Source organism: Sorghum bicolor, chromosome 2 (assembly GCF_000003195.3).
Source record: "Sorghum bicolor cultivar BTx623 chromosome 2, Sorghum_bicolor_NCBIv3, whole genome shotgun sequence".
Taxonomy (NCBI): domain Eukaryota; kingdom Viridiplantae; phylum Streptophyta; class Magnoliopsida; order Poales; family Poaceae; genus Sorghum; species Sorghum bicolor.
Window position 1 is genome coordinate 77,637,637 of NC_012871.2, and position 16,380 is coordinate 77,654,016.

General features: G+C 38.8%; 1 protein-coding gene across 1 annotated transcript; it reads right to left on the reverse strand.

Annotated features, from left to right (window-relative positions):
* On the reverse strand, positions 10,184–15,061 carry LOC8085606 (probable glucuronosyltransferase Os07g0694400). The gene is made up of 3 exons (XM_002463402.2): positions 14,121–15,061; positions 12,853–13,114; positions 10,184–11,042 (listed from the first exon to the last, which is right to left on the reverse strand). The coding sequence occupies exons 1-3, from the start codon at positions 14,870–14,872 to the stop codon at positions 10,923–10,925; spliced, it is 1,134 nt and encodes a 377-aa protein (XP_002463447.1). The 5' UTR covers positions 14,873–15,061; the 3' UTR covers positions 10,184–10,922.

Here is a 16,380-nt window from a genome sequence, read left to right on the forward strand (position 1 = left end):
TCATGCTTCATCTCTTTGTAATCATGTGGCCAACTTTCCATGCCACCATGCACCTTCATCACATGTGTTACTATACCTAACTCAAATCACTTAAACAAAAGGCATTAGTAACTTGATGTCATTAATTACCAAAACCAAACTTGGGCTTTCACATTGCCCCTTCTGGTGCGTGTGTCTTCTAATCTCTAGTGCACGTGTGTCTTCCAATCTCTAGTGCACGTGAACTCCCTCCCCTGCCTAGTGTCGATGGTTGATGGAGATCCTCTGCCTAGTGTTGATGGAGCCAGCGATCTTGATGCCCTGAACGTGGCTCCTAGTGGTCTAGAAACGCCATCAGGGTTCTAGATGCCCAGCCTGGTTCCATGGCCGTGGCTCCCGATGGTCTGGCCGCCCAGGCTGAAGGCGCTGATGGCCTTGCACAGCCGGCAGTGGAGGCGGAGGCCCCTATCGATGCTCTAGCCCTAGCAAGAGCTTTGTTGCCTACTATTTCTCATCCAGCAATAGAGTACAATGTTCCTGGATAACGTATCATATGCAACCCAGCTTCGTGTGCCACCTATGCAACCATCAATTAAGGCCACAGGATCTAGATCTAACGTCTGAGGGTTTTTTTCACTTAAACCCCTCCACCTGTGGGTTTAAATCTAACCCGTGTGTATCCAGATGGGAGGGTTTAAGTAAAAAAAACCTCAGACGTTGGATCTAGATCCTGTGGCCTTAATTGGTGGTTGCATAGGTTGCTCGAAGTGCAGGGACGTCCCACAGCCCGTGCGGGCTGTGCGATCGAACTGGGCCCTCAAAAATTATGGGCCTCAAAATTTACTAAATGTTCTAAGTATATATAATAATTTTAGATTTGTTTTAATTAGTAAATTAGTCACAAAGACTCAATAAACATGTTCTGCTACTTTCTTCGAGAGAAAGCACATTAAGTCCATGATCGTCAGTTAGAAAAGTTTCTTTTTTACATAAGTTTGTAACTCTTCGTGAGTTTGTGGCTTCGTCTTTTGGACTTGTTCCTCGCCCTTGGTGTTGTTCGTCGCTCAAGAGTCGAAAGCTAGTAGTAATCCTAGACAGCCAGACCCAGATTAGGACGCTAGACGAAGATCGTTGCCTAGTATAAATTCCATTTGCAATCCCTATTTTATTTAGTTAATCATTTATACATTGCCTTTGCAATATATTGATATTTCATATTATTTTTTTTAGATTTTGACAATAGATGGTAGACCTCTACTTATTGTTTTGAACCGGGCCTCATATTTGCCCAGGACGCCCCTATCGAAGTGGAAAGGTGTATATTGGATTTATTATATCTCTTATTTTTGTATATTACCAGTATAATAGTATAATGTAGGTTTCACTTGTTTGTAGGTCCCAAGTAAATGACATGGAAATATATGGAAAAAGTTGATTGGGCAACATTACAAATCGTGGAGACACATGATGATGAAGGTAGAATTCAAATTATGAGCGAGAGTCAGATGTGTGAGCTTTTCGGTTTCACTGATGAGGGCACACCAAATAATCCTACACAAGGCTCTGATTTCTGAATGGATGAACAAGGGAATGGTAATGAGTTTGGGCAAGATATTGATGTTGCTGCCATTCCGACTAGTGATGTCGTACCGAGTGAGATGGTCATCACATATGATAAGAAGAACCCATCAATGGAGGTAGGGACAATGTACCCAACAATGGAGGAGTTCAAATTGGTTGTTAGGCAATTCACCATCAAGAAGGAGTTCCATTTAGGAGTAGAGAAGTTGTGTAAGACGATATATAGGGCTTTTTGCAAGTCTAGTGTAGAGGTTGCCCATGCCCTTGGAGAATAAATGGCAGAAAATTAAAAGGCAGACCTACTGTGGAGGTGAATAATCTTGCTTGCATTAATGCATGTAGCTTGCTTATTTTTTTTTCCTCTGTATATGCATGGATTTGTCTATATATGCATGCTACTGTACTCATTTGCTTTTGGTGTGATGTGCTTGACACAAAAGAAACTACGATTGCACTATTAGTATTATTTCCTCATAGTTGCAATTATTAGTATTATATAGTCATACACAGAAATTTGGACAACAGCATGCAGTAGTTGATTCATGCTCATAGCTTGACCATTGTCTGTACCGTTTAGCTCCTTTTTTTTTGTTTTGCCCATATGTATGCAGTATATCATTGATTTTTTTTCTTGCGGGTTGCCATCTTAACCGATGACCATACATGTGTGTCTAGTATGAGGATGGCAACTACAACTCCAAATTGCAAGTGGGTAGCACAATGGGCTGCGAGTATACTTGGAGCTAAACCAAATATCGGTGTTAGGGAACTACAAAAGAGATTGGAGACAGATCACTTGTGTGGAATTGCATATGACGACACTGTGTGGCGGGGTAAAGCAAGAGCTCTTGATGAGGTTTATGGCAAATGGTCAGAAAGTTTGAGCTAATGTTTAGATGGAAGGTCGAGGTAGAAAAGCAGAGCCCCGGGAGTGTTGTTGAGATTGATGTTTTTGAGGTGGATGGTGAGGTATATTTCCACCATTTTTTCTGTGCTATTAAACCATGCATTGATGGTTTCTTGGAAGGTTGTAGGCCTCATTTGAGCATAGATGCTACAACACTCAATGGAAGGTGGAATGGTCACTTAGCCGCAGCAGTAGCAGTTGATGGTCACAATTGGATGTATCTAGTTGCTTATGGCTTCATAGCTTCTGGAACAACAGACAACTGGACTTGGTTCATGGAACAATTGAAGAAGGCTATAGGCGATCCTCCACTCCTTGCTATTTGTTCTGATGCTTGCAAAGGCTTGGAGAATGTAGTGAAGAATTATTCCCATGTGCAGAGCAAAGAGAATGCTTTTATCATCTTGTCAAAAACTTCCAAAAGAGATTTAGAGGGTTTCACCAAATATATCCTACCGCAAGGGCTTACAAAGCAGAGATTTTCTATGACCATTTAGCAAAAATGGTAAGTGAATCATCAGAAGTAGTGCAATGGTTACACTACTGGAAACTCGAATACTTCTGTGAGTAATTAATTATTCTGTGCGTTTTTCTCGGTACACACGGAAAAATACTAATTTTTCTATGAGTTTCACTATATACCGACAGAAAAATACAAAAAACGCATAGAAAAATTGGATGATTTTTCTATGCGTGACAACTTACACACGGAAAAAATATATACTCACAGAAAAATGTTAATTTTTCTGACGGTTTTTCTAAAACTCACAGAAAAATCTGTGGGTTTATATAAAACGCACAGAAAAAAGAAACACACACAGAATAAAAGAAACACGCACTCTCATACTAACTTGATATGAACAATAAATTTTTCTTTTTAATCTCTCTCTAAAACTTGTATCTAGTCCTTCGTTCTCATACTAACTTCAATTTTGATGATTTTTTCCTAAATTTTTCTAAAATCATGCTCTTTCGAGCTATTGTACTCTTACAGCTATTCGTTTAGTCATCTTTTCATGTAACTTTGTTTTGTCAATTCAACATTTGAATTTTCAAAAATAACAACTTCAACCAATGTATTGAAATAGTAAATGATTTCAGCTGAAAAAGTCGTGAACATAAAAGTTGTTGAGCTCATCAAGATCTACAAATTTTGTCTTGGTGATTACTTTATCCAACAAAGTTTTAGTAATATTATTCATAATTTGACACGTCTCATATAGTTACATAAACTATGTGAGGGATTTTTGGATTTTTGAATAATGTATACTACTACTTTGTCAAATGAAGAAATAGCTAAAATAAAAGTTGTAGATCTTAGTGAGTTGTACAACTTTGTTGGTGAAAACTTTTTCAGGTGGAATCATTTGCTATTTCAAAATCTCATTTCAAGTTCTTAATTTTTGAAATTCAAAAATTGAATTTTTGAAACAAAGTCCGATGGAAAAATGACCAAAATAAAAGTTGTAGATCTTGATGAGTTTTACAAATTTGTTGTTTGTGACTTTTTCATTTGAAGTCATTTGCTATCTTAAAAATTATATCATAGTTCTCATATTTTAAAATTTAAATTTTCAATTGTTCAAATTAACTCATATAAAAAAGAACGGCCCAGCAGCGAAAAATGTCCTGAGGCCCAGTCCCCCCAAGGCCGCAACGTGGGCCTGGGCCGGGAAACTTCTCGCACGCCTAGGCTTAAAGGAGCTCGGCGTTGTCCTAGTCGATCTCGGTCGTCCATCTCAATCCGACGGCTATGAACAAAATTTGGGTGGAATAAAGTCCCCAGGCAGCCGGCACCCAAACCCTAACTTCATTTCTGTTCTACCCCTTTCTCTCTCCACTCAGCAGTCGCACAGCAGCAGCGCTGCTCATGGCGACGGTGGGCGAGCCGCAGGCTAGGCTCTCGCCCCTCTCCTTTCTCTATTGCTTCCCTGCTATGCTAGTGGCCCGAGGCCGGAGAATGGATGACGGTGCGGCCATGAGGCCTCTCGCTGGTGCGCGTGCTCGCCCCTGGCTGAGCATGCCATCGTCGAGCGATCGTGGGTCTGTGCCTTAAGCCCCAGCCAATCCGTCGATGGTGGCTCCGAATAAAAGGTCTTTGGGGAGCAGGTGGGTCTCTTTTCCCTTTAGGGTTAGGGTTGCGATACTATCCAGATCGAAATATGTTATTCTTCTTTTCTTTTGACTTTCTTTTCTAAGCCCCAGATCTACATTCTTTAGCATGTTGCATGGTTATATCAAGTGTGCTAGCTGGAGGTGGTGGGATCCCTTCTGCTTTGGTGCCTGTTCGTCGACGAACACCAACGAGGTATGCACCCCTTTCTCTCCCTTTGTCGTTGTTTGTAGGAGGAGCTCCTTGTATGCAGGATAATCTATGTGTTTCCTTACTCTATAGGTTTTCCTCCAAAATATAAATATATGAAACTGATAAGAGAACTATAGTACTCCAGTGCATCGACTGTCTGTACAAATGCCTAGCTGGAAGAAAAAAGAATGTCTTTTAATATTAGTAGTTGATACCCTGTAATTGTATATTTGTTAATAGATCATATATATTGCATTGAATTTGTCATGTACTGAGTGGAATCTGATTAACCAAATAGCTTTACTATTTCCATTGAATTTGTCATCATAATTTCATTTGATTATTCTTACACAGGTAGAGATGGAGTGCAAGGTGAATCAGTTTTACTATTGGTTGAACAAGAGAAAAAATTTCGAGTGCAAGGAGAAGCAGTTTAGTATTGGTTGAATAAGAAAAAATAGTTTGGTTTCTTTTTCCATATTCATATTTGTGAATTCATTGTAGTATTCATGTTGAGCATATAGATGACTAGATATCATATCTCTATATATGATATATGTGCTGATAGATCATACCGTGATTCAATTTTTGACGTAAGTGTTGACTCCATTCATGATGGACTACTGATTATGTATTATTTGAATGAAGCCTTGTTGGTCATGCACATAAATTACTATATGGACAATATATATTTTAATATGTTCTTGCTACTGTTTCAAAAATAAATTATTTTTTTGTGTGTTTAACTCTTTTTCCTGTGAGTATGGCTACACAGAAATATTGTTTTCAGTCTGAGCAAAATAATTTTTCTGTGAGTTCAACTAGACTCACAGAAAAACACATATTTTTCGTGTGTGTTTATTTCTTTTTTTCTGTGTGGATATCCACACAGAAAAATTATTTTTTGTCTAAGTGAACAAAATTTTTCTGTGCGTGCAAGACCGACAGAAAAATTATTTCTGACGGTGAACCCATAGAAAAATTCAATTTTTCTATCATTCTATTTCTGTGTGTATTTTTCTGACGGTACACCGCTAGAATATTCATATTTTTCTGTGGGCTTTTGCACACACAGAAGTATTTAGGTTTCTAGTAGTGTACTACGGACCAATCACAAGCTATCATGGTATAGGTGTGGTTTCAATCCAGAAATTAAGTATGACTACATACCTAGTAACATTGTTGAATTATTTAATAATTGGATAAGAGACCATAAGGACCTTTCTGTTGCTGACCTTGTTGATAAGATCAGAGAAATGATCATGGTACTGTGGCACAAGAGAGAATTATTGCATGTAGGCTACCTACGGGTAGGATACTCCTGGTTCAGCTAAGGGTAAATACTAGAGGTTTGTGACACTCGAAAATTGTGAAATGTTCTCACTGGAGTGCAGAGGTGTGGGACCATAATAGTGGCATTTCTGTGAGGCATATTGTCAAGTTACAGCAAAGGGCATGTACTTGTCTTGAATGGCAGCACACTGGTAAGCCATGTCAACATGTACTGGCCTACGTCACCCGCCAAAGGGGAATTGACCTCGAACAGTTTGTGCATGACTACTACTCGGTGAATAGATTCAGGGTTGCTTATGGAAGAGAGATTGAGCCGATGATAGATAAAACATAATGGCCACAAGTTGACCTACCATTTTTAGTTGGTGCACCTCTAGCTAAATTATCTGTTGAAAGACTCAGGAAATTAAGAATGAAGGGATCGATGGAAGGTGGACACAAGAAGAAAGGTTCTAAAGATGGTAAATTTACCAATGAGGGTGAAGGTGAGAAGGGATGTGAGAATGATATTGCACCAACAAATAGAAAGAGAAAGAAGATGATCAGAGGACCTATGACTTGCAGAAGATGCAGTGAAAAAGGTCATAGGCAAGCTAGTGCCAAGTGCCCACTCAATAAGACAGCCAAAAACAGATAAGTAATTATTTTCTTTATCATAAACTTGAATGAAAATCGCTAACACATATGTTTAGTTATTTTTTGGACGCAAACAAAGTGCAATGATTAAATTTATATATTATCTTGCATTGTCTAGGAAGTGTAGACAACCTAGAAAGAATATTACAAAAGAGCCGGCGGAACCTAGCACTCCACGGAGGCCGACTAGAGAAGAAATTCTCCGTGATAGTCTAGGAAGGGTCACAAAAAGGTAAAAGAATATGATATAGGAATTGACTAATTTACCATACACTAATTTTTAACATATACTAATTATTGTCATGCATCTAATTACCATACTGTATTTTTGTGCAGCAAGCTTGCATTATTATTAGGAGAATACACCTCTTCGCAAGCTGACATAACAAGTCCAATGAGGATGCTGACATAACAAGTCCAATGAGGATGCCAGTTGCGGCTGCACAAAAAAATGACTCCAAAGAGGAAGCTACATATTGGATGAATTTTATTAGCTGTGATGAGATGCAAACTCGTTCATTATTACATATGACTTGATCTTGTTTTTGAACAAAATTATGGTTTTGTGAGATGTATTGGTTCGTGCTAAATTTATGATACATTATCTATTACATATTATTACATATAACTCATTATTTATTAATTTTTACTATATATAAATGTGTGCATTTCATATAAATAACATGCTCAGCCAAAGCGCCGGCCCAGCCGGCGGCGGCAGGCAATAAAAGACCAATGAAATTCCCGTACAATCAACGTTCAGATGATAGAAAGGTAAAAGAGTCAAAAAAAGAAAGAAATATATATATATATATATATATATATATATATATATATATATATATATATATATATATGTTTAGATGAGAAAAGAGACTTAATACACTAAATATCATATAAAATAAAGTGCATATTTTAACAAAACCATATGTTTAGGAGTCCTAGAATCACTTCTAATCTACTCTCTCTGACTCTAAATAAGTAAATAATCAATGCCTAAATTTGTAATATATACACGTGACTAGACGGTAATTTGGGGAAGAAATAGCAAGAACAACAAGATTCGTCGGAGGTTCTAACTTTTCAATTGACGATTGCATATGTTTCTTCTCTCTTTCTCTCCGCTCACAACAGTTGGTTTATACTCCTTCTATCCTTAAAAGCTTCAACTTCTAAAATTCGTGTTAGTTAAATATTTTTAAGTTTAACTAACTTTATAAAAAAGAGCACAATATCTATGATATAAAATGAGTATCTTATGAAAATATATTCTATAATAAATCTAATGATATTAATTTAGTACTACAAATTTTAGTATTTTTTTTCTAGAAATTCAATCAAAATTTTAAAAGTTTGACTTAAGACAACTCAAGCTTTTAAATACAGACCCCATAGAGAAATTATTAATCCCATAGCAGTTCTGGAAAATAGTTGTAGGACTCCAATGAATGATAGGCCCGTGTTGATCTTCAATACAATCCCATGTATTTTTTATAATTTGATGATCTCCATGCCCAGGGGTGCCCAAGCTGCTGTTGGCATATATAGTTAATTCCCTTGAACCGCCACTGGGTGAGTATCTTGGCATATACATTGCCCAAATTCATAGTAGTAGAAACAGACCGATAAATATTCGAGAAAAAGAAACAGACCAATACACCGTAACAGCGAACCTTACGAAATCGAGGAGGAAGAGGATCAAATCAATACCACGATAAACAAGATTACGACAAAATCAGGAAAAAAACACAAAACTAAGGCCATGTTTACATCTCAACTCTTTACACCCCAAAACTTTTGGCTGTAAAACTCTATATGTTTTTCAAATTTTTTGGTCTACAAAACATAAGGCCTTGTTTAGTTCCCAAAAATTTTCAAGATTCCACGTCACATCGAATCTTTATACACATGCATGAAGCATTAAATATAGACGAAAATAAAAACTAATTACACAATTTATCTGTAATTTACGAGATGGATCTTTTGAGTCTAGTTACTCCGTAATTGGATAATAATTGTCACAAACAAACAAAAGTGTTACAGTAGCCAAAACCAAAATTTTTCACGAACTGAACAAGACCTAAGACAGATTTGCCCTCAATTAATGCTTAATTTGGTTCATTAATTTAAGTGGGGCTGGGGGTATACGACGTCCAACATGGCCCCTTAAGTAAGTTTACACAGTTTTTGGTCTCAAGGGTCCCAAAATTCAAATATTTATAGCCCAAGTTTTACAGCCATGTTAGATCCATTCTTCCAAAAAGTGATCATTTCTCTAAAAGTTTTGTTTTTTTGGTTGCATCTAAAGGGGGCATAAATCTAACGCCACCACAGATGAAACTGGAGTAAAACAAAATAAAAATGGTTAAGGAGAGTACTAGTACAATGAAGCTGTGTACAGGCGGTTGGTAAGCCATTTCTATAGGCGTTTCTAAAAAACACCAATGCTAAGGGTTAGTAGAAATAAATCTTTCTACTGACGGTTGGAAATCTATTTTTACAGGCAATTTACTAAGATAACCGCTAGTGAACCGCCAGTGGAAATTTATTTTATATGCAGTTTGCTAAACAACCGGACAACCGCTAGTGAAATAGATTTCCACAAACGGTTCTCTTAGCCAACCGCCTGTAAAAAGAAAATATAAATTGGGTTTTAAAATAGGAAGAAAAGATTTTTTGCACAAATTCATGTGCTAGCAAGATTGGAACTGGAGACCTTGCCCTTACACATAGCCTCCTCTATCACTTCACCCATCACTCACTTATGTCTATATTAGAGTGTGGTACCCAACATATTCTCCTAAACTGAGCATTTATTGATTGTTTAAGGCCCTAAACGAATTTAAATGAAAAAGTTCTCAACTACAAAGTTTTATATTTTTTTAGTATCTACAACTTTTATATTGATAGTTTCTCCATCCGAGGTCATTTATAAAATTTAAATTTTGAATTTGAAAAATTCAAACGTAATTTTCGATGACAAAATGATTTCAAATGAAAAAAATTATTAACTACAAAGTTTCATATTTTGATATCTACAACTTTCATTTTGGTCATTTTTTCATACAAGGTCATTTGAAAAACTAAAAAAATCAAATTATTTCTGCAGGCGGTTTTTTTTGACAAACCGCTACTAGAAATATTTTTTTAATCGCGGTTTCTTAAGAAAACCGCCTGTAAAAATAGCAAATTTCTAGTGGCAGTTTTGATACGAAAATCACCTGTAAAACCCCATTTTCACTGGTGGTTTTCTGATTTTCTAGTGTCGGTTCTTCAATCGAACCCGCCAATTTTTTTATAGGCGTTTTTTAATTGAAACCATCTATAAAAAAATCCACCGCCAGTATAGAGCTTTTTTGTACTAGTTAAGAGAGCAAAAATGTCTGTAGAGATGTGTCGTCGGCACCGAGTTACTTAATGTAAAATTTTGACAAGTTACTTTTAATCTAATTTTGATATACATATTTCTATTTTTAATATAATTTTGATATACAAAGATTTTATTTATCTCCCTTTACAACACATAGATACATTTGCTAGTATAATATAATAGTGATGAGAGTACATATTATGTATCATGTATGTAAGGTGGGGGTCAGTGGTCCGGCCTCACTAGGAATACACGGGAAGAAAAGAAAAGAAAAGCAACAATTTTGTTTAGGGTTTATTCGGTACAGCTCATTGTTGTGAGTTGTTTTTTTTTTTTTGCTAAACTCAAATTTCTAAAATAGCTTCATGGTGAAACTGTTTTTTTTTCTCCTCTCACGAAGACATGAGTTGAGATGAAGCTGGAAACAGTAGCTTATTGCAACTATCTCCCCCCATTTCTCTCTCTCATCTATGCATAAAGTAGTTGATGAAGCTATTTTACCAAATATTTTTTTTCAAAATAGCTCAACATCACCTATAAAATTGCTTATAAAGCTATTTTCTTAAAAAACAAGTTGAGCCATGCCAAACAAACTCTTAATTTGAATAACTTTGTTGCCTTTCTTCATCGTTGAGCTTCTACTAGCTAAGCTATGAAATTAGTTCATTATAATGCCTTAGTAGGAGTATATATTACTATGTTTTATGCATGCATTTCATGTGAGCGCTTGGCACGCATGCGTGCAAGAGGCTAAGGGATGTGCATGATCATGATTCATGCATGGACGAATTGAACAAGCTACTGTAATAGCTGGATGCATGCATGTGTAGGTGTGACGATGGAATGGGCCTCTAGAGCAGCGTCGTGTCGACACGCCAGACCATGATTTGGGAACAGTTGGAGTAATCAGGGATGGGCCTTGTTTTGTTGTAGTCTGCCACCACCAACCTTTGCACAAACTTGATGGAATCCTGGATGAATTGGGGAAAAAATCAACAATATATAATTAATGCCATCATAATTATGCGGCATCGTGAAATATACATGTGGATTGATACACAGTTGGCAAAACATGAGCTGTCACGTCGGCACTTTTCGTGGTGTCAAATTAGTTGACGTGTCAGCATTATTTTGGCTCCTTTTGGTTCCTTATTAAATTTTGCCTGTTAAAATTATTTTAGCTACTCTTAGATGACTAATAAGACTAAACTATTTTTTAGCTCTTTTTTAGTCAATTTGTTTAAAACTTTATCTATTAAAGTGACTAAAATTAAGCAAGGGGAACCAAACATGCCCTTTGTTGTACCACACAACGGTTAAAAGCCTATTTGGTTCCCTTGCTAAATTTTATCTAGCTAAATTTTAGTCACTTTAGTAGCTAAATTAAAGTTCCAAACACACCGACTAAAAGAAGCTAAAATAGTTTAGTCTTATTAATTACCCAAGAGTAGCTAAAATAATTTTAGCTGACTAAAATTTAGTAATGAAAACTAAACAAGGCCTAATAAGAGTGTTAGATCAAAAAAAAAAGTCAGGGCATATACTATTTTAAAATATTGATTTGGAAAATGTTGAAAAGACGGATAGTGTGAGTTCATATATATAGAGGTAAACAAAAAAAATGTGCATGAGACCACCAGGCTTAAGTGTAGTCCCACCCAATATTAATGCGTGCTAGCGGCCGAGAAGAGATGAAGCCTGCCTCTCGATCTTTCAGTGTTTGTTAGGTGCATCTTTAAACCTTCAAATATTTATACTACTTCTTAATTTTTTTAGATAAATAGTATAAATATTTGAACTAAAGAGGTTTAGAGGTGGACCTAATCATCACTCATTTGCACCCGTAGTGTTTCTCTCCACTCCAAGCGAAGAACAAGCAGCGAAGGCGACCATTATATTGGGGCTCTAGCGTCGCACAACTACTAGTTTCACAGGATCCTATGCTTGCGGTCTTCGTTTTCCTTGTTGTTGGTTGGGTAGGGTTTGGTTAGCTTAGGCTGACCATCGTGTCCCTATTGAACTTGTTAATTGCTCTTCCGTTTAATGAAAAATTTGCATTAGCCCGATCCCAAAAAATCACACACATTGAGAAATGATGGGACAGGGGAGGGAGGAAGACTGGAAGAGGACGACGACATAGTGCTCTCCTACACACTAGTAGGGCCTTGTTTTAAAAACCCAAAACTTTACAAGATTCCTCGTCACATCGAATCTTATGGCATATGCATGAAGTATTAAATATAGATAAAAAATAACTAATTGCACAGTTTACTTGTAACTCACGAGATGAATCTTTTAAGCCTAGTTACTTCATAATTAGAGAATGTTTGTCAAATAAAAACGAAAATACGTGTCAAAATCCCAAAACTTTTTTGCATCTAGGCCTTGTTTAGTTCTCAAAATTTTTCAAAATTCCCCATCACATCGAATCTTACGGCACATGCATGAAGCATTAAATATAGACGAAAACAAAAACTAATTACGTAGTTTACCTGTAAATCACGAGACGAATCTTTTGATCCTAGTTAGTCTATGATTAGATAATATTTGCCACAAACAAACGAAAATGCTATAGTGGCGAAATCCAAAATTTTTCCCAAACTAAACAAGGCCCTAATCAAGGCCTAGCTAGGCGACGGACGACGACGTGCCTGAATTATGGCTTAATTCGAGGGACGCGAGATTATCATTATTATTAATCGTAGTGCACGCAATTAATCTGCAACGTAGCAATACTCCTACAAACATGGATGCATGATTTGACTATTAATTGGTATGTACCTGCGACTGGTCGGGCTCGGAGGTGGGGAAGCGGTCCCACCTAGCAGGGTCCCAGAGGAGGTCGCTGGCGAAGGCAAAGCCGTGGACGGAGTCGTCGGTCAGCACAGGGGGTGTTGGTGAGACGGATCCGGATGAGGAGAACCATGCTGCTGCTGTCCCTGTCCCTGTCCCTGTGCCGGCGGTGGTGCAGACGACGGGCCCTTCCACGGCCACCCTCTTCTCCTGCTCCCATACCGTCGCTACTGGCCACGCACCCACAGTCCTGTTTCACTTTCAGTTCATTTCAGCTCAAGGATCGGATCCGAGTTTTTTTTCTCTCAAAAAAAAAGGTTTTTTTATACTACTGGCATACAGTAGTACTACTACGCAAGTGGTGAGTACAGTAAAAAAATTGATGCGCCGGATCCATTCCATGCATTCTCCGGAGCAGAGCTAGAGTGGATCGCCAGCACAGTACTCCTAATAATGGAAGCCCTGGACCGGACCGGCCGGAAGCATAGCATTAGCATGGCCTTGCATATGCATGCCTATACACAAACTGTAATTGCACTGCGTGTACGGGCCTTATTACTTATAGCAGGAGGTATAGTAATAAGCTTGTAGCCAAGTTAATACTGACGTGAAGAAAAAAGATAATAGTTTGGCTCTCACACAGTGATAAATCTAAATAGTAAATGTTGGAAGGAGAAATAGAAAAAAAAAAGTTATAAGACAAATATGAGACAAGTATAAGACAACTACTTTATAACTTAACTTCTGTCACTTATTAGCTTATTATGGTCAAATGTCTGACTATATTATTGAGCTTGCTCTTACCACTCACCCGGACACTAATACTCGTCTGGACACGACTATGGTCCGGGTCCCAACCCAAACAGGATGGCCTGGACGGCTGGACTCCATTGCCTCCGTTCGTTCCGGGTCCCGACCATGCACATGCACATGCACAGCACAGCAGCGAGCCAGTGTAGTAGTACAATGATATGATACAACACGTACTAGCACTGCTCCACCGACAGAAGACACACAGTTGCACTGATCGACCCCATAATTTTCCACTCCACTACCTACGATCGATTACCACGGCCAGCCAGTGTAAGATCCATATCCATCGGTCGGAGTACAACGGTACAAATTATATCGATGAGCAAAATTAACAAAGCAAAGCAAAAACAACAGCTAGAATATAATAATTAATCAATGAAAATTAAATTAGCTAGCTTTAATTTGGTACCTGATGTTTTTTTTTTGTTGAGGAAATTTGGTACCTGATGTGCCTGAGGTTTTCCAGCAGGCGGACGTCGTAGACGTCGGCGAGTCCGGCGAAGAGGACGACGCCGCGCAGGCGGTGCTGCTCGATGTGCGCCAGCGCCTGGTTCCTCTGGTGGTGCCGCTCCTCCTCCCACGCCTCCGACGTGAAGTTCTCCCCGTAGGTCAGGTGCCGGTACACCACCCCGGTGCGCCGGAGCAGCCGCGCCGTGGGACCCGCCTCCCGGGCCGACTCCACCACCAGCCACACCACGGGAGGGGACACCAGCCGCAGCGCGTGCGCCGTGCGCGTCAGCCCCGCCGACCGCCGCTCGCGCTCCGAAAGCCCCGTCGACGTCGTGGTCGTCGTCACCACCACAACCAGATCCAGAGGAGGAGGCTGCTGCGGCTGCTGGTACGACGACTGGTAGTGCTGCAGCGTGAGCAGGTGGCCGAGTGCCCCTGCCGCCGCCGTGTTGTTCATGGCGTGCAGCGCCCGGAACACCTGCGCCGTGGCGGCGGCGTTGGCGTGGACGGCCGCGCGGGAGGCGGCGTCCGTCCAGTCGGAAGGGGCGAACCCGGTGAGGAGACCCACCAGGAAGCACACGCACGAATGCAGCATCGCACGCCGCAGCGACAGCGGCCGCTGCTTCGTCGACGACGCCGCCGCCCGTGCGTAGTGCTGCTTGCTCATGTGCTTGGAGTGGGAGTTGGACGACGCCGGAGGAGCCGCGGAAGCACGATGCTGATGAGAATGCTTGGGCGAGGCCATCGCGCTACGTACCTTGCTCGATCCGGCTTGGATGCTGCCTCCGCTCAGCTTGCTAGTGCGGTCGCACGCACTCAGCTGTACCGTGGGAGTGTGGGACTGTGGAACGGGGGAGCCAACAATACAACTTAGGTCTTGTTTAGTTCATCTCAAAAACAAAAAACTTTTCAAGATTTTCCGTCACATCGAATCTTGCAGCACATACATAGAGCACTAAATATAAACGAAAATAAAAAAATCAATTACACGCTTTACTTGTAAATCACGAGATAAATCTTTTAAGCCTATTTACTCTATAATTGGACAATATTTGTCAAATAAAAACAAAAATACTACAGTCCCGAAAACCAAAAAGTTTTTTTGAACTAAACAAGGCCTTAACGGGTGACCGATAGATAATCTGCTACTAGTACACGCTGGTGGGGAAAAGCTATGGCCTTGTTCAATTGGCAAAATTTTTTGAATTTTGACATTGTAGCAGTTTTGTTTTTAATTGATAAACATTGTTTAATAGAGTAACTAGGCTTAAAAAATTTGTCCCGCGATTTACAGATGAACTGTGCAATTAGTTTTTATTTTTATATATATTTAATGCACCATGCATGTGCTACAAGATTTGATTTGATGGACAATCTTGAAAAAATTTTGGGAACTAAACAAGGCCTAGCTAAGGTGGAAATGCATGCATGAACTTGTTTAGTTTACCTAAAAACCAAAAACTTTACAAGTGTCATATTGAATCTTGTAGCACATACATAGAGCATTAAATATAAATAAAGATAAAAACTAATTGTATTGTTTATCTGTAAATCGTGAGATAAATCTTTTAAATTTAGTTAGTCTATGATTGAACAATGTTTTCAAATAAAAATGAAATTGCTACAGTATCCGAAACAAAAAAATCATAACTAAACAAGGCCATGTGGGACAATGACGACGACGACGACTGTCCCTGCTCGTTTTAGCTTAGGCCTTGTTTATGGCAAAATTTTAGGATTTTGTATATTGTAGCATTTTTATTTTTATTTGACAAATATTATTCAATTATGGATTAACTAGGTTCAAAAGATTTATCTCACAAATTATAGCCAAACTGTGCAATTAATTTTTATTTTTGTCTATATTTAATACTCTATATATATGACATAAGATTCAATTTGACGAGAAATCTAAAATTTTTAGCAAAACTTTTTAGGAACTAAACAAGGCCTGTAAGTCAAATTAGTCAGCTAGTTTTCTATAACAATAAATCAGTAAATAATATTTTCTATTGTAACTTGAGCAAACAGAGTACGATAGATAGCCATGCAGCTGCTAACAGCTAAGGGAACAAATAGACTATTAAATTCAACATTAATAATACGTACTGTGTCGTAGTGGGCGCTTAATTAGCGCATGCATAGAGCCTGAGGAAAAAGAAAAGGAAAAAAAGGAAAAGGAGTCACTCACTTGCCGACGACGACCCTACACGCGGGCCGGGCGCCCTTTGCATCCGCATGCCTGCCTTCAAC

Bases quoted from the DNA above. Each gene is read 5' to 3' on its own strand.
- LOC8085606 (XM_002463402.2), bottom strand. From the start codon at position 14,872: ATGGCCTCGCCCAAGCATTCTCATCAGCATCGTGCTTCCGCGGCTCCT. The intron at 13,115-14,120 runs GTACCAAATTTC...AAAGTGAAACAG, and splicing joins GAAAACCTCAGGCACATCAG to GACTGTGGGTGCGTGGCCAG. The intron at 11,043-12,852 runs GTACATACCAAT...CAATTCATCCAG, and splicing joins CCGAGCCCGACCAGTCGCAG to GATTCCATCAAGTTTGTGCA.